This window comes from Hydra viridissima, unplaced genomic scaffold, assembly GCF_058129835.1.
Source record: "Hydra viridissima isolate aposymbiotic clone 2 unplaced genomic scaffold, HvirCarnegie_v1 scaffold_1, whole genome shotgun sequence".
Taxonomy (NCBI): Eukaryota; Metazoa; Cnidaria; class Hydrozoa; order Anthoathecata; family Hydridae; genus Hydra; species Hydra viridissima.
Window position 1 is genome coordinate 10931102 of NW_028324300.1, and position 11575 is coordinate 10942676.

General features: G+C 28.0%; 1 protein-coding gene across 7 annotated transcripts; it reads right to left on the reverse strand.

The window, feature by feature from the left end:
* Positions 1-1794: 1794 nt before the first annotated feature.
* Positions 1795-9424, reverse strand: LOC145187541 (cotranscriptional regulator ARB2A homolog). 7 transcript variants are annotated; one of them, XR_016445234.1, is made up of 13 exons: positions 9034-9078; positions 8730-8772; positions 8143-8208; positions 7923-8023; positions 7736-7801; positions 7180-7304; positions 6971-7034; positions 6747-6815; positions 6540-6659; positions 5407-5514; positions 5164-5225; positions 4923-5007; positions 1795-2124 (listed from the first exon to the last, which is right to left on the reverse strand). XR_016445234.1 is itself a non-coding variant. In XM_090067577.1 (12 exons), exons 2-12 carry the CDS (start codon positions 8764-8766, stop codon positions 1994-1996), a joined length of 972 nt encoding a protein of 323 aa, XP_089923703.1. In that variant the 5' UTR covers positions 8767-8772; positions 9034-9065; the 3' UTR covers positions 1795-1993. The 7 variants fall into 7 exon arrangements, 3 of the variants coding, with proteins under 3 accessions (XP_089923703.1, XP_089923706.1, XP_089923696.1); XR_016445235.1 differs by lacking the exon at positions 8730-8772 and having other exon boundaries at positions 6747-6811; positions 9034-9179; XR_016445233.1 differs by lacking the exon at positions 8730-8772 and having other exon boundaries at positions 9034-9178.
* Positions 9425-11575: the final 2151 nt, after the last annotated feature.

The following is an 11575-nucleotide window of genomic DNA, read 5'->3' on the forward strand; positions in this document are numbered from 1 at the left end:
TAGCTATTCGTTTCCAACGTTAAATTCCAGTTTATTTGATTACTACAGTAATTATTGAAATGACTTTTTTTTTTCATAAATAACTTTTAGTGAATTAACAATGGACTAACTCTCTTTTTTTCTTTTTTTTTTTTTTTTTTTTTTATCACAAATAACTTTTAGTGAATTAACAATGGACTAAACCTTTAGTTACTTTTTGGTGCTGGACATAACACATAAAGTATACATCATAGAAATCTATATATGACTGAGAATTATTAAAGCATTCTTTGCGAACTTATTTATTATGTATTAGTGAAGTGCGTAATACCTTAAAAAAGGCTTTCTTTAACGAGCAACACATAAAATACTTTAGTTTAAAAGAAAAGATTTTGTAAAAAAATGGTACGCGAAATGTTGTCTCTTCAGCTTACATTTTATTGTTTATTCTATTTTCGAATTCAACTAAAACCTACATGTTATCAAACACTGACATTTTATTCATCTTTCGTAAAAGGTGGAAATTTTGAAAATCTGTAAAAAGTTTTTTTTTTTTCATGGAAATGGTTTATGTTTTCATGGAATTGCCCTAATAGTTTGTACAGTGTTCTCGACTTTTCTAACGATATTGAGCCAACCAAGTAATTTATTTTCTGAAGCTTTGATTTCTCTTTGTATTTGACGTCTCAGGAACATTGGTGAAGCATTAATGTTTTTGTTCGAATGAGAAAAAATAAAAAAGGGTTGTTCATTCAAAGCGCCATTCGTGACAAGATTGAATTGAACCTATTTTCCGATCGATCAGGAATCTTTTGCTTTTTTGCGACAATCAATATCGGTGTTGCGTTAGATGGTTTGAGTGATATGAGGCTTTAACCAGATTTGGCTGATAATTTACAAGTCGAAATTACCGATCGGAGATCATCACACTTAAAACTTTTTGATGTTTGTTTTCGTAATAATTTTGATTTTTCGACCTTGTCCTGAGCGAAGACTAGATGGGAAACCACTTTTTCACGTTTGAATTTGTCGATACACTAAAGATTTTGGATTATTTTTTATCAATAAAGCAATTCTTAACCTGCATGCAATTTTCAGTACTTTTACACACCCTCAATAAAACTAATCTTTTCTACTTTTAATAAAATAAAAATAGTAAGAATGACGAAAACTGCATTTGAAAAGCAACACCAATTCAAAAATTATGAACTGTCAAACTTAGTCTCATTAATTAGTGAACACTCGTTATTTTTTTACAACAAAGGTGACCTATAATGCCATCCACACGCTAAATATGTAAAAAAATGAGTAGTTGTGAACAAATTTCCTCTAATTAAACTTTTACGGCAATAGCGCTATTTTACAACTATTTTGTATTATTTATACTAAATTAAGTTTGTTTACTCATCAAGCTAAACCTATCATCTTTGACAGAAGTTCTACGTTTACATCAATTATTATTTTATGAACTTTCTTTTATTAACACGTTGGATTGTAGTAATGTTCACATGGCCGGCTGTCTCCTCCACAAGCTTTTTCTGGATACATTTAAGCGTTTTTGCTTTTTTTAATTAGATAGTGCGCCTCTTATAAAATATGAATTGAAGGCTACACGGGAAAAACCACAGATGGTCAGTTTCATAAGTTTTCGCATTTACGTCCTTTTCGCATTACGTCATGTACTGGTGCTTAGCTATTACTTCTGACAATATACAAACGAAAAAACATCGTTATCGGGCATCGAACTGTTTAAAAAAGTTTAGCATTTAAGAATAAAATTCAATTCTTCTCAAAAGTAGAAAAAGCAGACAATTGTGGGCCTTCCTCTGCAATCAATTATATTTTTGCAGATAAATCTTTTACAAAAATGTAGGAAATCAAAATATTGATTAAAAAATAAAAGTATTAACATATAAAACTATACTTTAGAAACATTTTAAATATTTTTTTTGCAAAAATATCGCTTTTGAATTTGAAGCTATATGCTTCCAACAAGTTACACGCTTCCAATTGGTTACAAATCTTCTGATCTTTTTGCTTGTGGTGCAAATATGCTGCTATTGACACGATCATTCCACTTGGTCTCAATGAATTTCCAAATAGATTCGAATGCTTTCCAAGACGTCTCCTCGTGCACGGGGGTACCTTTGATGTAATACATAAGAACTTTAATTAAACTTTAAAACGATACAAAATCAAAGAATAAAAAAAAAGTTACATAGATAATACATCACAGTTACTTAAGTAATACATGATTTCCTGATACCAAAGCTTCATTTAAAAAACGTATCGATGAGCCTAATTAAAAATAACTGATTTGGTCATGGAAGAAAGTTCTGTAATGATTTCTGAGAGATTGCAATTAATGATTTATTTTCAGGGGAAAAAAAAAAAAAAAGCTAAATAATTTGAAATGTTTAAATGAGGAATGTTGTTCACATGAAAATCCTATGATTTTGGCAGTTATTTGGTAGGAGGTACTTCACAATGAAATATGAAACAATTCATTAGAGGCTAATAGTTTAGGGGTCAATCTAATCTGACAAAAAACTGTAAAGGAAGTTTTAAGGAATTTCAAGGAAATATTTCACATAAGAATGTAGATAAAAAATTTGTAGTAAAAGATAAAAATTAAATATAGAATACATAAAGAATAAAGTGAAAAGTTGTTTTCTAAAAGGGTGTGAAAATATTTTGACAGAAAAAATTCATCTAGATACGTTTCTAGTTTAGAGTAGCTTAAATAACAGAAGAACTATAAGCTAGTTTCTTACAGCTTCAATTAACCTGAGGTAAAAGGATTTTTTATTTAAACAATTTTATTCATATTTTGTTATTGTTTTTAAAAAAATGGTGACACAAGCTAAATTCTGGATTTTAAATATTCTAAAATAAATATAAATTAACTTAAAATTTTTGAACAATGATCAAGTTTTTTTATTGTTGTAATTCTAAGAAGAGTAACTTGAATGCTCCCTCAGGTTTCCAGGGTGCAATACCAATTCGCAAACTAATTTTTAGAAAAGTGAAATGACTTTTAAAGATCGGAATTTATGTGTTTTTTTGATGACAACTATGTGTGATTTGTTGATAATAATAATGTTTTGACAACTAAGTGAACAAAAATAGTTTTAATTTGAAAAATTTAAAAATAGAAGCAAAAAAATTGTAGCATTAAATTTGATCCACGGAGGTTTACCTTACAAGAGAAGTGATCAAAGTATTTGCAGTGTTTAAAAATACAGTTTAAATGATAAAAACATAGTGCTAAAAGGACTCATATGGCAACTCCTGTGAACAAAAGATTCAAGTAGCATGTTGAGAAGAACCCTACCATGTCCATTTGAAAGATTGCTAAAGTGTGGCCAGTCAGTGTCGTCAGGCCTACCAGCCAACCTTTGACAGAGACTCAAAGCTATCAGATTATAGCAATCAAAAAAGCTTCTAATGTATTTAAAGAGTTACAGCCCATCAATAGTCAAAATCTTGTTAGAGGAGAGGATATTTACCCTAGACTGTATCATCGATAGAAAAATTATAGATTTACATTTCCGCTGTGGAGAATCGTCTTTTGAGAGTGACTCACGCAGGACATTTCTCTACATCATCATTTAGAAAGGTCACAGTGCCCCAACTCTGTTCAATACAAAGTATCCTAAGTCAATAAAGCTGCTAGGTGTTGTTGCTTTAAATGGTAAACAATATACGGCCATTTATCAAAGAGAATTAAAAAGTGAATACTGAGGTTATTATCAGCCTTTTAAAAAAAGAATATGGTACCATAGTTTAAGAAGATCTTTCCAGATAGGAAGTATGTGTTCCAGCAGGATGGAGTTCCAAAATAAGGGGCAAAAAAAAACCAAAATTTTTTAAAAGACTAATTTACCAAATTTTGACCAAAAGACTTTTCGGCCTTCCTCAAGTCTTAGGTTTCTCAAGCCATTTACTTACAAAAGCTTGGAACTCTATGTTAAGGAAAAGCCCTAATCAGTACTTTTCAGGTCTTCTGTCTATGTCTAGAGGCTACCATTGAAAAAATGACAACCTAATTGAATTTAAGGTTGGGGTAGATAAATCAAATGAGCTAAACTGAGAAAGTCTGTAGAAAAGTTGAAAGCCACTAAAATGTTATAATAAAAAAAAAATTACAGATGTGGTAAGTAACCTGTTCTTTGATTTGATATCTTTGGTTTTTACACATTAAATTTCATTTTCAAATGTTTTCAAATACATCATAAAGCAACCAGAGACAAAAAAACCATTTCAGTAGCTCAAATTGTTATTCATCAAAATATTTTCCTCGAGAGTATTTATTGAGACTAGCAAAAGTAGCAAAGCAACAGATCAGCTTTTATATCAGGAATATGACAGAACAAATTACACCAGAACAATATGGCATAAATACTGGCAGTGGCTATAACTGTTTTGACTGGGTTTTTTTAAAATTATCATTTGTACCTATATGGTCATTACAGGTGAATAACTAAAAAGGGAAAATAAAAAAATTCTTTCAATTCAAGAATATATGGAACAACTTTCTACATAAACATAAAATCTAAAAAATTCAAGTTCTTTAAAAGTTGCTAAAGAAATGTAAAGTAAGTAAGCTGTAAAAAGAATCACAAAAGAAGGGATTGGTGCTAGTAGCCACTCACTTCTTAGGAATATGACATGTTTTTTTTTTCTTTCTAAAAGCTGTGATAGTTATTAACTGATTCAGAGAAATTTCCAAAAGTAAAGATTTTAAATTCACTTGTTAATTAGGATCCTCTTAATATGTATAAAATTTACAAATAAAAACCAGGCACTTTGCAGAGTGAGAAACAGCAGCAGAATGTTCTCTAGCTGGTAAGATAAGCTCAAGTGAGAATATAGAAAATGAATTAACTCTATAGTAAAGCAGTTTCTAAAAAGTGTTAAAAAACAGACACCCTAATAATAACCTGCTGAAAACCGAGGGCAATCTCCATCTTGATAGCGCAAAGGTTCATCTAAATCTGCTCTGCTAGACACCCAGTTACGAACATTCTAAAATCAAGTAGAAAATCAAATGAAAAACTCAATTGTAAAAATTAATAACTGAAAAGATAAAACTGAAAGATAACAATCATATTTGATTAATTACATCAAATGATTTAATTTACATTTAGAGTGATTAAAAAGCAATAATATATAAAGATTTACAGAAAAGCAAAAATAAAGCCATATGTAGCAACTTCAAAGAACATTAAGGAAAAAACTCAACTCTAAAAAAAAAAAGGCTAAATTAATCATCATCCAACCCACTTCCTGAAAGACTAAATTTATCTGGACAAATATGCAACACCATCAATCAGTTGATATATTGAAAAGAATGAGTAAAAAATATAACTCCAAATAAAATCTAAAAAAACACACAGAAAAAGAAAACTAAATCCACAAGTTTACTGTTTTCATCCAGTTATTTAGTTTATTATCTTGATTGCTCAACTGATGAACTGAATCTGTAAATGCAACAGCAAATGTTTTATCAATCAACTCTGGATTACTTTTAGCCTAAAAGATAATTCAGTCTTTCATACTCATCAACAGACAAATTTCAAAATTAACATATGATCATAGCACACAAAAGCATATACCATGTATGCTTATGTCAAAAAGAGATAATGACAACATTCAGCTGTCAATATCTCTTTTTTGATACAAGCATTTCAACACATAACTTATGTTTATAACAAATTATGATGGTTTAGAACATAAACCTATTGTTTATGTTCAAAGCCATGTTCAAAAGATCTTTAAAGCAAACCTAAAATACATCATCACACCCTAATAATTAGTTGATACCCGGACCATTAGTTTTTTGATTTTTAAAAAAAATTTCTGTATAAGTTATTTAAAATAACTCTAATTTAAAATGATTTTTATCTTTAGACATACAAATTTACAGGATTTCAGAAAAAAATTGCAATACTTTGCAAAGCTTATGTTATTTTGTTTCAAGACATTGTGCAGAGCTGCTTTTCAATTAAAACCAATTTAATCCAATTAAAATAAATTTTAACTAAAAACTTTACGTATGAATGTAAATATATCACACTGAAAACCTGGCTGTTTTAAATACACAAAGAGTTCATCTTTCAAACTTTAAACTTCAGAAAATTGTGTTTATTTTAAACAACTTATACAAAAAGTTTTATTTTAATCATTAATAATTGTAAAAAATCAAAACATTCAAGTCCGGTCTCTAATAATAAGTTACAATTTGAAAAACCAGTGTCTAGTATATCACTATTAATACTTAAATTTATAGTACATAAATGCTTTTTTTTTTGATAAACACTATATTTAGTTATTAATAGTGATTTACAAAGATATGGGTTTTTCAAACTGTTTTAAAAAATAAAATGGTTTTATGTGGTTAAATGTAACAATCAGAATTAATTGTAGAAATCCATAAAAATGTTTTGTTGTTAAATAATGATGGTTAACAGCGCTAGCCTTATTCTATATGCAACAAAAAAGCATGCATTCATCTCATGCAACTAATTCATCAATAAAAAAACAAAAAATGTTCTTACCCCTTCTACTGTGATTACGCCTCCATAACTATGGGCAATAATAGCGACATACTTGGCTTTTGATTGGCAGATAATATTTTTCCATACATAGTCAAAATGATTAATGTCAGTTTCACTTCCCTTAAAAGAGGAATTTTAAAATATTTATTTAAACATATATTTGAAATAACAGATGCTTATTTAATTAATTAGAAATTAAATTCTTACACGTATTGGTGATTTGGTGAAGCTATCATAGTTATTGTTAGAATTGAGAACAAAGATACCATAACCTAGCTTTTAAAAAAAAAAAAGCTTAACTTTTTAAACAAACTTCAACAAAGATGTTGAAACTAGTAGACAAGATTTCAGAAACTAACACTCTCAATACAAAATTCAATAATATAATCAATTCTTACAAACAAAATCAAATAAAAGATGAGGAAACAAACCTCAGAAGCTTTTTTTAAATAAGGAAGCTGAGAACCACTTTCTAATGAATGATTAATAATCAATCTAAAAATATACTTAAGATAGATACCACTCTAGCATTAATCACTATGGGAAATAATGACCAATATGAGGTTTTTCATTAAACTTTTTTACATTATTTATCACATAAAAAATAATAACAATAAAAAAAGAAAATGAAATGACCAACCTTCGCGACCATTGTCCAGCTCGTACAACACCACTTCCATGAATTAAGAGGATAACTTTTTCAACATTCATTGCATTTTCACTTTGAAAGATAAATGATTGAGCCTCTTTATCTGAATGGTCCAACTTCAAAGGTAAAGAAATTAGCTATTAACTAGAACTTTAAAAACTGTTACTGTAATATAAAACTTTTGTAAATGCTTTAAAGAAATCGAAAATTATATATCAGGTTTTTATTGAGTAAACAAGTATAATATAAATGTTAAACAAAACAAATAAAAATAATTAAGAATTAAAATTATTGCAAACTTTTATATCATATAGTTATTCTTTGAGATAGAAATCATTTATAAACAAAAAGTAGCACAGCAAAGCTTGAAGATAAATTACAACTTTATATGGAGAACCAATATAAGAACTTCAATTAAAATACTCAACTTGTATTTAAAATGATTACAAATGACCCATGATATACATACATATAAATAATTTATTATTTGTAAATATTAAGTATTTATTTATGTTATTTATTCATAAAAAGCTGAATAATTTCTTACTGGAATAATGACTTTCATCAGTTTTGCATCTTCTTCAAGTAGTTTATATATGTGATCATCAATAATCTAATAATTAAAAAGATATAGATAAACTAAGTAAACTTCTAAAATAAATAAAAATTATAATAATGATGAAAAATATTAAAAATTTACAATGAATTCAAACTAGATTTCCATAAATTCTTACTTCACCTAGTTGCTCATAATGCTTCTGATTTTTTTCTCGGTCTCCATTGTAAACATCAAACACAAAGGGTTTGTTAGTTATTATACTTCTTAACTGACCAGCTAAAACACAAAAGCATTGAGGTATAATATGAAATAATAAGATTTAATCCTTAAAACCATAATGATGACAATAATTATTGATGCCATAGTATATATCGTACTGTAAAAAAGAAACACACCTTCATTAAATGCATACCCAAAATCCTTTAATGTCTTCTTTTCTGACTTCATTGACATCACTAACCCTTTATTTTAAATAGAACTTAAATGCACTTAAACATTATGCCTACTTCTTTGAAAGCACTTTAAATATACATATAGTACTTTCAAAAAAGTTTAAATTAACATTTTTTTATTTATTTATAACTCAAAAATTATTAATCACACACACACACACACACACACACACACACACACACACACACACACACACACACACACACACACACACACACACACACACACACACACACACACACACACACACACACACACACACACACACACACAGAGTTATTGGGTTTAATTTGATATTGTAATGTTTGATTTATAAAAAAAATATTTTAAAAAGTTCTATTTACAAAACAAACAAAATTAAGTACTAAAGTAAAAAGTTCAAATACATTCAATCTTCAATTGGGAAAACACTGTTATTAAATACTTAACACCATACTTTATAATTTATAAAATACTTATTTTTAAACTGTTGAATAAAAAAATAACTTTGAAATGACTACATAGAAATCTGAAAAAAATCTTAACCAACCTAGTACTATTGGTAATAGTCCAACCTGTGAACACATTATTTCCTTAAGTTTAAATTAAATATTTAAGGTTTAACAAAAGTATAGTAAGGTTTAACAAAACATAATACAACCTAAAATTTATATAAATTTTTTTTTAACAACCTAAAATTTATATAAATTTTTTTTTAACAAATGTTCTTTACGTAACATGAAATCGTCTTTTCACACTGAGCGTTCCTTCTATTTATGATTGAGTTCAAACTTGGTTTACGAGTAATATAGGTCAAAAGAAAAATGCAACTACTTTTAAAAACCTTTTCATACTTAGTTTGGACACAGTCGAGGACGTGACTTTCAGACAAAATCTAAAATGTGGCAGCATTAATTTCGAATTGGCCAACGGCTTAATAGATTAGCCTTAAGCGATTTCAGACATTTTTAATTAGTAAAAATAATAAAAAAATGCTAAAAATTATTGTCATTATTCGGAGTTAAGTTCTTTAAAGTTGGTGCTAGAGTAGAAATGGAGTAACTTTTTCGAAATTTTTCTCTCAAATAAAGATTAGAAGACTCATATTTAAACATGTTTAAAAAAAAACAATGACGGTCAAATTTTTTAATTTTGAGTTACAAATTTTTAAAGATTTCCATTTTCGTGATTAATGTTGTTATTAAAATTAGTGGTACCTAATTGTTTCATATTTCTTAGATCCGTTGAATTAGGACACACATTTACGTAAAAAGAACACACACGTTACGTTAATTTTTGATAAGGAAAGGGGGGACCTTTTTCAAAAACTAAATCAAATTAATTTTTTTTTGAATTACTTTAAACAAAGTTCATTTATGATACAAAAACATGGGGTTACAAAAAAGTCATAACCTTAATAAGTATACTTTTCAAAAACATGGAGTTTTATGCATAAATTTTTAGAAGCTCGATATTTTTTTCAACTCATTTATAAAAGAAATAATTTACCTCTTTACAAACAAAAATTGTTAGAAGCAAATGGTTCATTTATTTTCATTTTATTTATTTGAATTTAAATATACTTTGTTCACTTTAAAAAAAAAAACGAGTGGTACACATAAAGAAGAAATTGAAGAAAAATGCATGCTCTTTCCACAAATTTGAACACTAAGTTTGTATTTTCTATATTCTGATTTTCATCTATTCTTGAATTGAGGATGATTGATGCTTTAGGCAAAGATGTTGGGATAAATAATCCTAAGTTACCATCTATTATATAGTTTTACATTAATTGAAAAATTACTAAGCAAATAACAATTAATCAAATTAAACGTTAAATTAACAACACCGAATTTTCGATTTTTGAAATAAAAAGTAAAATTTTCTTCAACTAGCTTGGCTAAATGCACCACTGCTGAAGTCTTAACAATAGCTGAAGCAGCTCGAGCTTAATGCAGTCCAGGAAACTACGAGAAAACAGAAGGCCGATTGAAAGCTGGAAAATGCTTTGAGTAATAACCTGATCAATCACAATGACTGGAAGCAAACTCTGTTTTTAAAAACGGATTGTGACATGAGTGATTTACAATATCATTTCATTAGAAACTCTTCTCTGAGATAAAATTTGGAGAAAAGGTAGGTCTGAAAGAAGTTGGCATCGAAGGGTTCTTTCGACCTTTTACGTTCAATCCACCAAATGAGCTAGCTTCACATTACTATTTTCTGTGCTCATGAAAAATCTAGTGTTATTAAACTTGATTTAAAATCAAGTACTTTACAGTAAACAATGAGGAACTTTTCCGAACCCAGTTTTCTTTGAAGGTTTTACTTTGTATAATGTTAATTGTCATACCAAAATATTCCTAAAAGCAAATTTAAAGCTAGATTCTGATTTATATGCATGTTAGACATGAAATAGCCTAAATTTTATGTATTTTTCGGGAGAAGTGCTTGAAATCAGGTTTCAATTTTTAAATTTAATTTACGAGATTTTACTCTGCCAAAATGAAGGACTGCTAAACTTTAGATCAATTAGGAGTTTCTTATGCTTGAATTTAAATCAATATTTAAGACAAGAGAATGACTCCTCTCAAGTGTCATTCTCTTGTCTTAAATATTGATTTAAACAAATCAAAGTAAAACCGAGAGTTTGTTTTTTTCTGAAACCTAGGACGTTTAGACCTCTATTATTTGCGAAATCCTTGTGCAAAAAAGGTTCTAGAAGAAAAAAATAGCCTATTTCGGGTTATTCGGCTTTAGAGGGTAACAGAAACAAAGTTAAGCAAGCTCAAAATGGAAAAAATAACATTTTGAATTTTAAAATTAAAGTCCACGTGAGAGAAAAAAAAAAAAGTCACGTTTATAAACGTGAATTCTAGAATTTGATTAAAATTTAATACTTATTTTGTCACACAAGTTTCAATATTCATTGTTGTCCTCCTTTTTCTTTTCTTTCCAGATAAAATACTAATTTGACTATGCAAACAAATTGAAACTGACTATGCAAGAAGAATAAGATGCTTTCATACTTTCAAATCTACATTTTTCAACAGTTGCTAAATTTAGCAACTGTTGAAAAATGTAGATTTGAAAGTATGAAAGCTACTATTGAAAGTATCAAATCTACATTTTTCAACAGTTGCTAAATTTAGCAACTGTTGAAAAATGTAGATTTTATTCTTATAAAGCATCTTATTCTTCTTGCATAGTCAGTTTCAATTTGTTTGCATAGTCAAATTAGTATTTTATCTGGAAATAAAAGAAAAAGGAGGACAACAATGAATATTGAAACTTGTGTGACAAAATAAGTATTAAATTTTAATCAAATTCTAGAAGTAAGATAAGTAAGTTTCTTCTTGAGTCAAATGTACGATTACCTCCCACTTCAGTTAACTA

Excerpts from the sequence above, each read along its gene's own strand:
- LOC145187541 (XM_090067570.1), bottom strand. The coding sequence starts at position 9,091 with ATGCTGCCACATTTTAGATTTTGTCTGAAAGTCACGTCCTCGACTGTG. Across the intron at positions 7,802-7,922 it reads ATTATGAGCAACTAGGTGAA|ATTATTGATGATCACATATA; the intron begins GTAAGAATTTAT and ends TTTAATTATTAG. Across the intron at positions 6,816-6,970 it reads ATTTAAAAAAAGCTTCTGAG|CTAGGTTATGGTATCTTTGT; the intron begins GTTTGTTTCCTC and ends TTTTTTTAAAAG.